General features: G+C 45.2%; 1 protein-coding gene across 1 annotated transcript in view; it reads right to left on the reverse strand.

Moving 5' to 3' along the window:
* Positions 1 to 681: 681 nt before the first annotated feature.
* Positions 682 to 16,700, reverse strand: part of LOC133350765 (coiled-coil domain-containing protein 102A-like) — an 81,073-nt gene continuing 65,054 nt past the window's right edge. The window contains exons 9-10 of the mRNA XM_061565486.1: positions 13,987 to 14,090; positions 682 to 900 (exon numbers count right to left, since the gene is read on the reverse strand). Coding sequence (XP_061421470.1) covers positions 786 to 900; positions 13,987 to 14,090 — 219 coding nt within the window. The 3' untranslated portion in view covers positions 682 to 785. The remainder of the gene's footprint in view (positions 901 to 13,986; positions 14,091 to 16,700) is intronic.

Raw genomic sequence — 16,700 nt, forward strand, 5'->3', positions numbered from 1 at the left:
ATTCTAATTTCAAGTTTTGTACCTTGTGAATAAAGTAAAGAGTACTTAAGCTTAACAGCATATTGCTGGATCATGTTCTTCTGGTTGATGTTGTTGAGTTCAAAACACTGGTCAACAAAAAAAAAAAAATTCTGGCCTGGACTTTTGCAGCTGTTTTAGACTAATTTCAGGGTGCCGATTCCAAATCTGATCTCAGATTTACCCTATCACATGTCATTTTATGCTATAGGCATACCCCATTTTCATAGATTTTACCTGAAATTAACTCTGTCACTTATTATTGCAAGTTGTTGCGAGTCAGTGACTGCTTTAGTGTTAAAATATGGTGCTGTATTTTTAGGATAGTGTGTTTATAATATCATTTAATGTAGATATCCACATTTATTTAATATTTTTCTTCTGCAGTTTTTATTGAAAATTCAATATTTGATATCCCAACAACATTATCGTGTTCTTGGTTCTTTCGGTAAAGTCACGTAAAAGGGAAGTAATAAAATAATAAAAATAAAACATAATAAAATATTATTATATTATATTATTTTATATTATTTTATTATGTTTTATTTTTATTATTTTATTACTTCCCTTCTATAAAATAAAACATAATAAAATAATCTAACCAATAAAATAATATATTTTATGTTTTATTTTTATTATTTTATTACATCCCTTCTACGTGATTTTACCGAAAGAACCAAGAAGATGAATCCCTGCAGTCACGAAAGCTTTAAATCGAAATTTAACATCATCGTGCTCCCCACCCGCCTCTCCTCCAAGTCATGTCGTCAGCTGGAACTTCCGTCATCCTCTTCGCTCCCTGCAGCTCCACCTTCGCTGGGTTCGTAGCGTCCTCCACTCCGCTTCTTTCCAAAGAGTGAGTCCGTCTGCTGCCGCCTCAGCCTGCCAATGGGGGAGAAGCACACGACGATGCCATTAATTCCAGATTTGTAGTTTTTCGTGACTGCAAGGATTCATACTCTTTTGTTTTTTCGGTAAAGTCACGTAGGTAAAATTTTTTAATGAAAAACTACTAAATTAAATCACGACGTTTCGGAGGCCACAAGCTTCCGTCTTCAGGTGGAACTGTCACAGCAAAATTACTGTATCAAGTGAAGAGAGCTCTAAGAGACACGACCTTATATACTGGTTAAGGGGAGGGGGGAGGAGCCAGGATGGGCCGCGGGGGGGTGTGTAAGCTGGTGAGGTAACGATGCCATTGTGCGCTGTTTTGCCACAAATGTGTGGTTGCAGGTCACGCAGCCTGCATAGTCACGTGCTGCACTTTCTGCGGAAATCTCCGTGTGTACAACTATTAATTTGATCGGCGTGTTCACAAAAAAATGTAGTCGTGGTCTTCGTCGAGTTGATGCCAACCTGCGGACTTTTAGTCAGGACTTAGTCTGCAGATGTCGTTGAGCCATCCTCAAAGTCTCATCGACTAAAGCAGTCAAACGTTGAATCTGCTCTCAGTTATTAAATGTTGCTGTTAGGAGCGTGACATTCCCCCCCACACTGAAGGCACTGGCTCTGTTAATATTGCAGAAGCCATTAACCAAATTCTTTATTTGTTATTGTACAGTTTATTAGCAACAACCAGCAGGCATGTAGGCTAGGGCGACGTGTGGTCTTCACTGAGTGTAATGTTGCCTGCTGCCAGTGTTAATTTAATCAGTAGTTTATAGGGAAATAATAAAATAATTATCACGACGTTTCGGCCACAACGCAAGCAGCTGTCCTCGGGTGAAGAACAGGTCTGTCGGAAAGTCACGTATCTTTCAGACACGTGACTTTATCGAAAGAACCAAAGAGTAATTCCTGCAGTCACGAAAGCTTCAAATCAGACATTTAATACCGTCTGAGTTATTAAATGTCGGTGTTAGGGGTGTGCAATTTCTCCACACTGAATGTTATTAGCTCAGATAATATTATTGAACTGAGAGAATATGTTTCAATACATATATAGATAATTTCCAATACAGAATTAACACCGTTTGGGAGGCCAACTAAAAATCGAGCAGCAAACGAAATACAAACGAGGGCTTCAGTTGACTCTGCTCCGACAGACATTTAGAGGGACCCACATCTTCTTGTCAGAGGCTTCCCTGGCCACCCTCACCACTCACCTCACGAGACGTTTCCATGGGCCATCCATTTTATGATCTAGCCTTAGAGGTTTCGCTTGATCGTTTTCATACACTTATCGTGATCGTTGAACAAGACAAAACAGAACAAACACTTTGCTGATTTGATAACGCCGTCCACTCATTTTGTGAGCAAAATCAACACTGTGCGTCGCGAAAGACCATTGGCACGAATCTCCACGGTAATTGAGGGCATTGCCACATGGCGTTGCCACATGGGAATTGACACAAGTGGGCGGTGCCACATGTAAGTGGGCGTTGCCAAATTTAAGTGGGCGTTGCCACATGTAAGTGGGCGTTGCCACAAGGGCATTGCCACATTTAAGTGAGCGTTGCCACATGGGCATTGCCACATGCAAGCGAGCCAATGTGCAATGCGTTTTGGCGCACACTTTGCACACAATTACAAGCAAACATTATGCGGCAACGCTCAATTGTACATTATCTCTGCACTTGCTCACCCCATCAAGTTTTATTTATTTATTTAAAGGGCTCAAATCAAATCTCGGCAGCCATGCGTTGAGTGCCTTGCTGTGCCGACAGCATGTTAAGATAAATTATACCAGTCAAGGTCACTAGTGCTGCCTCATGCTCACTGTGGTTTGAGGGGGGGGGGAAGGCGTAACCTTCGTAAGAAAATAATTAAAATGCCATGAAAGTTTCAAAAGTTAGGTTTCCCATCGAAAGCTCACATGGGAACAATTAAGTGACACTTGGCATTTAAAATAAATATTTTAGCATCTTTACAGTAGTTGCGTGTTGATGTTTGGTTATGAATTTGTTAACAGTGCAGTGTTCGGCTCATCCATCTGCGAGGCATTGTGTGTGGCAGAGTTACGATCATTGGCTGTGTCTAATGAGCACCGAGCCATCTGTCGTCGGCGTATTTCCTGGCCAAACGTTTGTTAAATTACATTTCTGCAAGGGTGCTGTAATTTCACCCGGGCACATCAGAAAAGATGAGGCGCTAATGGCCGAGTGAGCATTGACATTTATAATCAATCAAATTTCCCGAATAATAATGATTTAAAAAACAAAACTGCTTGTGATGCAGCATTGTTCTGAACCTGCCCTTTTCCATCACACCGACATGTCACGTGCCAAACTGTTTGTGCACAAGCCTGCACTTTGATTGCTGTGTGCGATAGGAATGCCAGTTTGATTTGCTTTTGTTTTGATGGAAGTGGTCCTGTGCGCCACGCTGACTTGCCCCCCCAGGAGCTGTCCCAACAAACACAACCGCTGATCACGTGGCCACATCTTTCTGATTTCTGAAGTTAAGCAATTACCGTGAAACGTGGCATTTCCACCCCTCTGCCCCCCATCGCAAATTATCACAGCCTCTGCGTGATCCATTTGGACAGATTTGAGGCAGCCTGACTCTCTGCCTCTCCATTCCTTGATTTAAAAAACGCATGCACATCTCTGCTGTTAAACTGAGAATTAAGTAACCCCTCCTCGTCAAACGCTGCACGCGGTGCAGTGATTGTAAGAGAACTTCGTGAGCTGTTCACGCCTAGCTTTGTGGAGGTGTTATTCACTGCTGGATTTAGCTTGCGGGCAAAGGTAGGCATACTCTTAGGTTTTTTCGGTAAAGTAACGTAGGTAAAACATTAAAATTTATAAAAGTAAAATAAAATAAAAATCACGACGTTTCGGAGGCAACACAAGTCTCCGTCATCAGGTGGGACCGTCACAGCCCTGCCCCCTCCCTCCCGATACGTTCCATTCATTGGCTACCACATTCTGATGAGCTCCCCCCCCCTCTCCTCCCCCCTCAACTTGCTTTTAAGGGATTACATCTGGAATCATTGCCTCACTTGATGCAGCAAATCTGGATGTGACGGTCCCACCTGATGACGGAGACTTGTGTTGCCTCCGAAACGTCGTAATTTTTATTTTATTTTACTTTTATTAATTTTAATGTTTTACCTACGTGACTTTACCGAAAAAACCTAAGAGTATGAATCCTTGCAGTCACGAAAGCTTCAAATCTAGAAAAAGGTAGGCATCATCGTCGTCATCGGTGGTCTATCCACTGCTGCACGATGGCCTCGCCACGCGATCGTCATCCGTGCGAAGCCATGATCTGTCTCGGTCCGGCCCATCAACTGATATCATTGCACCATATCTGAACCGGCCCTAGACCTTTGGGGGCCCTAAGCAAAATTTGGTTGGAGGCCCCTTTGATGTATGATTTTTTTCACCCACTCGCTAGCAGTGACTCTAGGGGGCCCTCTGCTGGCCACGGGGCCCTTTGCAATTGCAAGGGTCGCTTAGTGGCTGGGCCGGCTCTGCACCATATCTGCAGTGAATGTCCTCATGAGAGCGTTCCACTCTGTTGGTTTGCCATTCCATCACCAGCCTTATGAATGAGCCGTCGTCCCTACTAGTTATGTGGTGCTGCTTGGTCACACCGCTGCCGGCAGAAGGGCCTCCACCAGAAAGGGCTCTAGAGAACCCAAGCGAGCCATGGTATATGGTCTACTCTTCCACACTGACCAGACATCTCGGAAGAGGCAGGAGTACCTACAACTCTACTCCACCACACGCAACCTGCCAATCGAATGAGCATGGTGTACCCATTTATACTGCCACGGAGCTGGGTGGGACATATTATAATTATCCCTTAAATTGAGTGGGTTCACTGCCCAGTTTCTCTGCATACACTTAAGCCGGTATTCTCAGTCACGGTTCGGTTCAGGCTTGGCTCTGGCTCAAGTGAGCCGGCTTGGAGCCATGCGCTCAACTTGAGCCGGCTCTTGAGCATGGTGCCAGCCACGCTCAGGATGTCCATGAGTGAAACCAGAGCTGAGCCACGGCTGAGCCGCTCGTTCATGCGTCTCTAGAAGTAACCGAGTGGCTCAAGCCTGACCTGAGCCATGTTAGAGGCCGAGCCAGGGCTGAGCCATGGCTGAGCCGCTCGTTCATGCGTCTCTAGAAGTAACCGAGTGGCTCAAGCCTGACCTGAGCCATGTTAGAAGTTGAGCTGGGCCTCGACTTACGAATATGGCTCTCTTGTCATGATGTATTTTTAAAACACTCACCGACCCTGAACGATCAGTGGCATTCCAATATAAGCTTACAGAACTGTTAAAATTGTATTCGAATAAGATATATTATTTCGGGTTTTTCCTGTATCCTCGGTAGAGTTAAATGGTTTAAGTATGGAATCATTGTTATAAATTATATAGTAATTTCAACATGATAATTGTTTTTTTACCCTTTTATCTGGCAACAAAACTGACACCTTTTTTTACAAGGAGTCATGTTAGCAAAACCAATGATCATATTTTTTACTGGCAAATGAGGTCCCAATGGTGTAAATGCTTACCCCGAGCTCTCATACTCTGATGGTGTATTGTCTTTGAGTTGTGCGCCTTTTGGCGTCATCTGGTCCAACACCATGTGAGACTAGGCTCTAAGGAAAGCTGTCTCGGGTGTGGACCAATCAACTTCAAGGACAGTGCATACATGATCAGAGTTATGTTTTTTGTTTGCATTATGACTGCAGGTATTGTGGTCTATGCAAACATGACTCCTTGTAAAAAAGGTGTCAGTTTTGTTGCCAGATAAAAGGGTAAAAAACCAATTATCATATTTTTTACTGGCAAATGAGGTCCCAATGGTAATTTCAACATTTTACATTAATTAGTATTATTATTTATAGCCCTCTGTCAATCCACTGTTTTCCCATTCTGTGTCAGTCACGGTGTTTGTTTATCCATACATCCCCATGCGAGCCAGGCAGTGTAGGTGTTTACATAGGGGGCTAAGGACAGACTCATAAATCACTCTTCACTGATGTGAGCGTAGCTGGGAATTGAACTCCAATTCCTGGGTTCATGGCACAATATGCAAACTCGCCAATGTGCAGCCGCATCACCCCGATTCAACTGGCTTCTGGCAATTTTTGGAGGATGGAAAACAATTCAATACATAAGGTCCTGCTGTTGTGGGGTTTTTACAAGTGAATGGCAAGACAATGTTTCACAGCATGTGTGTGTGTATAATAGATCACAGTGGATGCCATTTTTACAATAATTGAGAAAGAATGGATCGTGCCTGAGTCATGTCTCTAGAATGCCAGGTGGCCACGTCCCCATGGTCACATTTGTCAACAAAGGGGAGGGAGGGATTTTAACGGGGCCAGCGCACATAAGGATTGGAAGATCTCTTTAAGATGGATTTGTAAAATCCATGCTCACCCCATGGACTTCACGTGAGAAGCTATAGAATAATTACAGCTCATCGATGTTGAATCGGGCCTGCTCACCTTCACCAGCATGCTATGAGGTTATGGTCTATAGGTTTACGAGATCACTCATTGCCGATCAGACCCATTAAGTTGAAGCCTATGCATTTAAATAAATGTATACCTTGCAGTAATGAATATTGCGTGGAAATATTCATCTGGATGGCCTGTATTTTATTTGAATGAATTACTCCAAAATGAAAAAAAACACGTCTTTTCATCACGTGAAATAATACGCACATTGCTAAGGATTGTTATTTTGCTTAAAATGGTAAAACATAAATATGTTGTGTATATGTTGTCATAATACATTCTAAAAACATTTTGACTTCCTCTTAAAATTATTTTGCCTAAATGAGTTCTACAATAATTTGTTGAGTGGCCCCTAGCCTATATAAACAACAAACAAAAAACATTCACGTTGCATGGAGTGTTTACACTTGAATTACTATAAACACAAGCGGTGTGTTCATGATGACGAGGGAATTAGTAATTTTGCTTGGAAGAACTGTTGACAAAAAAATTATTGGTGTGACACAAACTCTGATTGCCCTTGCTTGTCTGTCTTTCATTTGTGTGGCATTTGAAAGAAACTAACAGAGCATTATCGCTGTGTGTTGAATTTGGTCTATTCCATTCGATGACACGAGGAGTTGCCCGATGTGCAGAGTTTGTGCTGTGATGAACCGATGAGCACCGAGTCGCTCTTTAAAAAACACATTCCTGCGGAGGTAGCTGGTAGGAACTTTGGGTTGCTCGGTCAATAGCCAGGGTCAACGGCGGCGTGGTGTATTCCGCAAATATGCCCGACTGTGAGTTTTATAAGGGCACCACGGGGTGACCAGCCCCTCCCCACCCAGCCCCACCCCCCACCCAGCCCCACCCAGCCCCTCCCCTCCCCACCCAGCCCCACCCTCTCCACCCAGCCCCTCCACACCCTCGCCTCCCCACCCAGCCCCGGACACAATAATCCCCTGTGTGCTGGTGTAACCAGGAGGTTCCTATCAGGATAACTTCCTAGCTCAATAGGCTCTACTCGGGAAATACACTTCTTCTAAACTTCTGAACTTCACATGGTAACAATCGCGAGGCTGCATCAATGACCACACCATAAGCGGGATGATAAATGCAATGCAGCTCAGAAGAGAAATTGTACACGTACATACCTGAAATACCGTATATTATCCAAACATTACATTATCCGCTTGATTACTTTTGAAATTATGATGAAAAGTAACGTAGCTATGCGCCTGCAAGAATGGTATTTTTGTAATCAGTGTTTGTTACAACTTTTAAAATGTGGGTCAAGAAACATGGATATTGTACTGAGTAAAAAAAAATCTGAAAAGTGCATATGAAAAACATGCACAGATGCATGCTTGGAGTTTGAAGAACACATGTATCAGTAAATAAACAAACATTAGAGACATCGTATTGACGGTGAAGGAACGTGGACTTGGAGAGGAAACATCGCTGGAAGGGCTGAGAGCTGACCGGTGACAGAATGGCAACCAAATGAGGAAAAGCACCACCGGGCAAGATGTCCACCACCGAGATGGATCTATGATATCAGCTCATGTGGGACCGTGGCAGTGTGGGGAGGTCTCTATGCAGCAGCAGCAGATAGATCATAGCTGATGATGATGGTGGATAAAACACATCGAGTACTTGAGTTTTGCTTGAAAATGTGTAAAATGTGTAAATACAAGTCCACGTGGATTCACTTAAATGCCTTGAGTGTTTTGCTGTGCAGCTCTGCATATCAATGGTAGGCTAAAATGTATTTGAGAGACAGCCAGTTATGGGTAATTCGGTCATGGGATTTAAAAAAAAATTTTTTAGCTGCAGTGGGATTTCACTCAGGACACTAGGGTTAACATGGTTTTAACGAGAGAAGCTTTAGTTTAAATAAATATTTTAAAACATTAATATGGCCTCGCATTATATGAAAATTTTTCCTGACCTAATCTGAATTCCCAGAGTTCATTGCTTGATCCACACAGGCGGGGGAGAGAGGGCGATGGAGGAGGCCGTGTGCTCGGTGGCAGATGACGGGGAGCTCTGCATGCTGATATGAGCTACTCGTCGGAGGCCGTCGGACTGCGAGAAGGGCTGCGTGCAGAACGAGAAAGAGCGAGCGAGAGAATGACCGAGAGAGAGAGCGAGAGAGTGAGCGAGAGAGTGAGCGAGATGTGGGGGTTTACATAAAGCAAAGTAAAAAAAAAATACGAAATGATGAACGAAGCAAAGTGCCGACTACACCGAGCATCTTCTTGTTTCCACTGATCGTAAAAAAAGGAGAGAGGGAGAGAGAAAGAGAGACATTTGGGGCACCTTAGCGAGGTGTGGAAGGGAGGATAAAGGTGGTTCTTGCGCTAAACTCAACAACGCCCCTGGCCTACACGCCGTTGCCACGTTGCAGCCACGGTTTAGATTCTTAACGAAATTGGTAACGAAGATATTCATCAAACTAAGCGTTTTATTCAACTTATAGTCAATGATGACAACGAGCACATGGAAACCAAGCGTGGCGGTGCCTACGATACGACTACTGACCCACCATCGCACAAAGCGTGACCGACTGATGAGGCGTAATTAATGGACCTCGGTGAAGACACAGACTCAGGCAATAATCTAGTAGCGTTATTAGAGACTGCAAAGGAGTGAGGAAGACCAAAGTATGGTGTGATTCGTCGTAAGTGAATCAAAATATCTAATGAGTCCATTGATTGGCTGACCTGATAATATTGGGGGAGGGAGGCAAGGGACAATCGCACACCCCTCACATCAGAGGACTAATTTTTAAAAAATCTGTTTAAGATAATGACTGCATGGAATCCACAGACCAAGACCCGACTTAAATTCCACAGGTTGTGTTCAACAAGACCGAGACTACGACTAATGAATACATCAACAACTGGTTGCAGACTACATTATTCGCAGTGAAGACCGCACGTCCCCGTAGCCTACAGGCTTGCTGCTTGTTACTAATAAGCTGTAATATTCCAAATACATAATTCGGCACCAGATCCTATAATATTAATAGGGCTGTTGCCTTGATTGCCCTTCAGGCAAGTGCCGGATTAAGCTAGTGCTGGGCCTGTAGCATATTTTATAAAGGGGCCCTAAATAAAAAAAAACAACACTTAAACATTAAAACACACATTTTTCACTTGCTTAGTAAAGTAATTGTATTTTTTCATTTGCTATACAGCCAGATAATACGACAAACCGCTAACCTTAAACACCCAGTCGTTCATAAAAGTTGAAGGCGGTATAGTACTATAGTAATAGAGCACATGCAGAATCACTGAACCGGAATTGATGGCTTGAAAGCGTTTAGCGCAGGTCCCTTGAAAGTGCGGGGCCCGTAGCTACTACACGTGTAGTAGTAGCTACTACTACATCATATGTAGCTACTACTACATATTTAACTACTTTTGCTACTAGGATAATCCGGTACTGCCTTAAGGGGTTCAGGAACAGACACCTCTTGCCTCTGTTTGACGTGTTTGCATAATACGCTTGCCTGTGGTGTATGATCATTGATTTAAGAAGTATTATGCCGTTATAAATGTTGTGAAACAGTTTAGGAGCGATTTGAAGGCTCTATTAATAACCGTACTGTATATCCCATGCAACACTGTCATCAGCAAAGATTTATTTCGTGTGTTTGCCAGGAATTATTTAAGGTACCAAGGTTATTGACTCGATTATATTGCTACGGCAATCGAATGACACATTTTCAATAACAATTGGCCAAATTATAGATTTTTTTTAACAACAATAATTCGCGACCGTCAATACTAATGTATGTTCCTGATGCTCGCCGTGACACTTAAGTACACTCACAGCAGACGTGACGACGTGACGTGAAACTACGTTCCCTTCCTCTTCCCTCCCCTCGCCCCTCCACTCCTTCCCGTCCCTCCTCTGCCCTTTGGTGACCCCCTGTGGGCCCTCTCTTGTGGCCACGCATTCCTCGGCCCTTGCACGCCTCCTTGCCATCTGAATTACTCTCTTGTGTTCTTGTTGTTACCGCTTTTTAAAACGATGTAAAGCCCCCTCGAGCTCCGGCACTCTCTAAATATAAAACAAGATCAATGCTTTGAAAGGGGCGTTGCGACAATTGCATTGGTATGATTTTACCAAATTTTCTCCTTACATTTTGTTCATTGTTGCACAAAGCCCATGGAAGGGCATATGCATGGGATGCACCTTGGCCTGTTCCTATCAATATCTCACTGCTGAAGTTGCTCGCCCTCTGCGCTGTGTGGCATGGCTTTTGCATCCGTCAAACGTGAGACGTCTCTTGCTTTCCCTGTCAAACGCGGGATAGAAACATCTTCCACCCCATATCTCCCAGCATACCTTGCCACAATTCCGGTGCCCACAATCGTGTACAGCATCATATAATTACGTGGTAATTGGTATTGTATTTCGCACACATTTGTTTATGTGTTCTCGTATTATCATATATACTCTTATGTACTGCTTATATGTAGATAATGTTCATTTGAACCCCCAATGTCAACCCACTGCTTGTTAGTGTCGGTTGCTGATGGCACAGAACCAATGCAGAGATCACAAGCCAATGATGTCAAGGCTGGGACAGGACAGCAGGTTGCAGGGTTCATAGCGTAGTGCGCTAACCACTGCACCACCGTTCCACCCCTTATATGTAAATATAAAATCGATGTGATCTGCTACATATGCCTATGCTATGTTTCTATGTTATGTATGCACAATTAATTTATGTATGTGCGCACATGCTGTATGTGCATGTATACTTTACAATGTAGCGGTATTGTAGCTGCACTACAAATCTGGCGATCCGGGTTCGATTTCCGCTCACAGCCAACACCAGTGACGATTATCTGAACCGGTCCTGGGCCTCCCCTAGGTCGACTCAGCCTAAAAAAAGTACCTGGTGCGGTGTGTAAACATCGCCACTAGGGAGACAAAGGCGGCCGGACGTGGTGTTGGCCACCCACCCCCTCGTGTGCCATGCCGGCCTTCATAGGTGCTCACTAACAGCACTTGCCCCAACAGTCTGTTTGGCTAGATGGGGGATTTTTTTTTTGTACAATGTAAACGAATATTTACTGCAATCTACATATTCACCTTTTCCTTTCTGCCCATCAACAATCGACTAAGATCTTTCCACTCCATTTCAATGAATAATAACTATTTTAAATCAAGTATCTGCCCCTGGACAACATTATACCATCATGAAATATTGCAAACCAAATCAAATGGCTGTTAACTAACTGCTCGGATAGTTAGCGCGCTGGCAAAAATGCTCAAAGGTCAGAAAGACAAACCAAGGCATTCTGCCAAAAAACAATATTGCAAGACGAGTGGTGTGCAGTCCGCATCACTCAGTGCAGCGTGTACACGAAAGCTCTTTGCCGGTGTGGTAAGTGGTGGGGAAGTGGACCGCACGCCGTCTCAGTCATCACTCGAGCCAGCGATTGAAGCCAGTGTCATCCGCAAGAGTGGCGTCTTCGGTATTTTGGTACCGGCGGCAAGGGCTGTAGTTAGGGAGCACAAAAGCTTTTAATTGGAAAATGGGGCTGAAGACACACGAAGAGCTGAGATGGGGATGACAGGTCACCACCCACGTCCACAATAACACACCCCAATGGGGCTTTTAAAACGAATGTCAGAACGTATTGGCCCAGAGTACTGATGCTGGCATTACGCTCCCCCGCCTTGTTGTTTGCGTGCCTGCTGTGAATTAAAAAAATAGCAAGTCAACGTTTCATTAAGGGGCCATTCTGAACCTTTTGTTCTTCATCCCACATTCTCATTCTGCATCAGAGGAATTCACGTCCCCACACAGCTTGCAAATGCAAGAGCCGAGCACACTATGGAATAACACACACTCTCGACTCTTGCAGATGCGTTGCAGCAGTGGGCCAAATGGGAAAATGGCATTGGAATGGCACACATTATTTTACATGGCTTTATTTTATGCGATTTCCATCTACACTTCAATCTTGTTTTTTTCCCGATTGCGAAACTCAACAACCGATGACGTTTTTGCCCATTTGCACAAATCAATTTGTAAACTAAACAAAGAATGAATAAACTAGCGAACATATAAATAAATAAACAGACAGTTGCGAACAAAATGCCGTGAAGAAAACGATATCACCATGGCATATTCATCCACAACATTAACTCCGCATTAGAATTCACACGCAGCTCCGTAATTCTCAATTGCATCCATTACACTGGGGATGTTGAGATGCGGTACGACTTTGTTGCTTGAATGTGAATAAGCCTGGACTCCGTATGCTGCTGATGGAGTTGTGGCATTTGCCGACTGAACGCGTATGCCATTTATCTTGTGCATGTGGCACATGGTGAGATATGAAACGCATCGAGAGGGAGGAAAAAAAAAATAAGCGAGACCCCAGCCTCAGGCTGCTGCCCAACTCTGGCTCAGCACGGTGGCACACGCCTTCCAACTGCGGCAGTTGGTGCGGTGCACCGAAGACGGTCCTGTGAAGCATCGTCCACCCACGCAAGGGCTGCAGGGACGGGGGGGGGGGTGTCAGTGAAAAGCAGCATGGCAAGTTGGTAGCCGATTCACGTACGGCATCTGTGTGGGAACTCTTGTGCAAAAATGCCCCCAAAGGAATTGGCCAAAATGTCCTGAGCAGGACTTCTCTGAAAAATGGGTTTAAACATCTGCTAGGCTCTCTTGGGTAAATGAATAACATTAATTGATCATATATATAGTATAACTACAGAGGGTGATTATTGATGGGTATCAAGGTTTGGTATGTTTATATTACGTAATTTGCCTAAGAATGTGCCCAATATCGTCAGATCTTGGCAGCTACGCCCGGTTAGTACTTGGATGGCAGACTCAATGGGAATACCAGGTGTCGTAGACTTGGGTTGTGAGGTAGCCAGATGATGGCTGTACAGCAATGGATTCTTAAATCTATTTTTTATGGAATTTGAGCATTACCCCCTCACATGCATAGTGTTTCTTCATGGTGAGACATGCATTATCAGCGCTTCCTTCTTCACTTCAAAATATCCATAATCATAATTGATTTTATTCCCGTTTAAATTTGAGAGGCCATTTGGGTAGCCTTCATTCCAGAAGTGAATTGATTATGACTGCTGATGATGCCGATGAGTCTGGCTTCCTTCCCATGTGTCAAACGCTCTGCAATGAAATTGGCCAAACATCCAAAGGCAGGACCTTCCTGAAAGAGTCTTTAAAAGCCTCCTTGAGGCTTCCTAATGCATCGCACCTTGATCAACCATTTCCCATTCCGTTGACGTACGTGTATAGATTTCGGAGGAGATTTCGGAGGAGAAAAACAATTATTTTATCACTACATAGGCTCCCACAAGGTCGTGTGGGAGGGCGTGTGGCACAGTTTGGCGCCGGCTATCGTAGAGTTGCGGTCGTGTCGCTATGGTTCTCCACGGCGCTACGCCTCTCTAAATAAAATTAACGCTAACCGCTTGCGCGTTCTGAGATTCAGCGGTGAACGGGACCCACCCACCCTGCAACTTTCAGACGTCTCAGAACAAGAAGGAGTTAAGTGTTGTGCTCTGTACCGTGTTTGAAGATGCTCTAGTTGCACCTGCAGGTTCTCGCTGGTCTCCACCTGTTCGTCGAGCGAGCGCTGTAGCCGGCGAACCTGGTTCTGGGACTCATCCAGCTGTTGAGAGAAGGGGTGTGCGGTTAGTCGCCACGGTGGCGAGATGTTAACTACATCGCCTGGTATACGGGAGGTCGTGGGTTCGATCCCGACCCCACGCCTGTGTATTTGGAGTTTGCATGTTCACCACGTAGTCGCGTAGATTATTTAATCCTGGTCCTCCAGTTTTCCCTCCACATATATAAACATGCTATGGCTGCTATAAAGTTACAAACGTTAAGCCACTGTGTTGAGCTATCAGCAGTGACCAGGTTGCTTCTGATAAAGAGCTACGTAGCTCAGTGGGCTTTACCTGCTAAAATATAACATCGTTTTTTTGTTTAGTTGAGTTGAAGGGAGCTCGTCGTACTTCAGCGTGGTCAGGTTTGTGAGCATGACCGAGTCGATGCACAAGCACATGATGAAACCTGCATGAGAATGTTTCAGCTCAAACAGACAACTGTGGTGATTCGGTCATACGTCGAGAGCGGTGGTTCCTCTTAATCTGAGGCGCACGCCACCCCCTAGGGGTGCGAGATGCCCTTTCTGGGGGTGCGAGACATGGCCAGATTTTGTTTTAGAAGGTAAATAATCGAAACGCAAATTAAGCACCGGCACGTAAGTACAAATACTTTGCTTCATCAAACTCACTATGTATTTATTAACTTTCGATTTAAAGCTTTCGTGACTGCAGGGATTCATCTTCTTGGTTCATTCGGTAAAGTCACGTAGAATGGAAATAATTAAATAATAAAAATAAAACATTATAAAATAATTCTCACGACGTTTCGGCCACAATGCAAGCAGCCGTCATCAGGTGAAGAACAGGTCTTCTCGTCAGGTGAAGAACAGGTCTTCTCGACAGGTCTTCTCGACAGACCTGTTCTTCACCTGAGGACGGCTGCTTGCGTTGTGGCCGAAACGTCGTGAGAATTATTTTATTATGTTTTATTTTTATTATTTTATTTATGAACTTTCTACTTTTTTGAACGATCGAGAACCAAAGGGGTGCAAGGCTGCAGTGAAGGTTAAGAACCACTGCTCTAGACCCAGACACACAACGAGCGGCAAAGTAGCGTCGGCGGGGCTGGAGTGGGCAGTTCGCCCTACTGAAGCCCCAAGCACCCCCCTTCTGAATCCTTCTTGTGCAAATTAAGCGATGGGCATCACAGACTTCCCTCATACACAGAGTGGGTGAGAGCTAAAAGCAGAATGCACGATAGCCAAAAGGAGATCGCATCTTTGGTAATCTTGTTGAGCGTTTAACATTGTTAAGAGTTTATTTAACATTCACCATGTCGTGCCCCACTTTCAGACAAGGTCACCCTCCGGGGTTTACGGCACGTGTCCCTCCGTAGCGGTGCACCAGAAGACCGTCCCGCTAGCGTGCAGGTAAAAATAAAACTTGACGCGTCGTGCGAAGGAAATGCATTCCGAGTCAAGTGAATGCATGGGTCAATAGAGATGTTCGTATGGAGTAGTGAGTCCAACTGAGTCGCAGACGTTTCTCTTTAGAGGCTACACATTTATTGTAACATCAAGACGTTAACACAAAGGGGTAGCTGCCCCTTTACCAGATACAGCCTAGGGTGGTGACCACCCAGCTAACTACCCTATACGGAGGAGTTACAGCTACGAAGGGTCTGACTCTCACTCGGGTCCCGGCCACGTGTTGATGCCTGTAGAGCTTCCAGCTTGTAGACGTAGAGCTTCCAGCTTGTAGGACGTAGAGCTTCCAGCTTGTAGACGTAGAGCTTCAGCTTGTAGGACGTAGAGCTTCCAGCTTGTAGACGTAGAGCTTCCAGCTTGTAGCCGTAGAGCTTCAGCTTGTAGGACGTAGAGCTTCCAGCTTGTAGACATAGAGCTTCCAGCTTGTAGACATAGAGCTTCAGCTTGTAGGACGTAGAGCTTCCAGCTTGTAGACGTAGAGCATCCAGCTTGTAGGACGTAGAGCTTCCAGCTTGTAGACGTAGAGCTTCCAGCTTGTAGGACGTAGAGTTTACAGCTTGTAGCCGTAGAGCTTCAGCTTGTAGAATGCAGCGACCCCGGTCCCTCTCAGGGACCCACCTTATATCCTCCCGGTCGGGGCCACTCCGCCCTCGGCCTCGCCCGCCTTCTGGAGCCTTCTAGCTCCCTCTCGATCCCTCTCGAGAGCTCTCCCTGTACACGTGATCACCCCCTAGCCCCTCCACCTGGGGCCTTCTCTGTGGACACTCCAGATCACGTGGCTATGGGGTCAAACAGAGTGCCATGGCCCGGGGCAACCCTGCCCGTGGGCCGACACTCTCCCACTCCCCCTAGTGGGAGCCCGCTCTACACGCCATGTGTAGTGCCCGCGCTATCCCAGCGCTCACCAAGCCCCGCTAGGGCTGGTACTACACCTGCCTATGGGGTGTACGCGATGACGGTGCATCGCACGCCGTGCTGTGCTAGAGCTGGCCTCACACAGCAACCCACCCGGTACTGTCCGCGACGTAGGAACACCAACACTTATTTTACCTGGAATGGCACCTTTTACAAACAGAATGAGGGTACCCCTATGGGCTCCCCCTTGTCACCAGTGATAGCCAACATGTTCATGGAAAAGTTTGAATCAGACACCATCCAGACATCCACCCTGCGTCCTTCCCT

This window comes from Lethenteron reissneri, chromosome 35, assembly GCF_015708825.2.
Source record: "Lethenteron reissneri isolate LAM-NWPU_2019-01 chromosome 35, ASM1570882v1, whole genome shotgun sequence".
In the NCBI taxonomy this organism is placed as follows: domain Eukaryota; kingdom Metazoa; phylum Chordata; class Hyperoartia; order Petromyzontiformes; family Petromyzontidae; genus Lethenteron; species Lethenteron reissneri.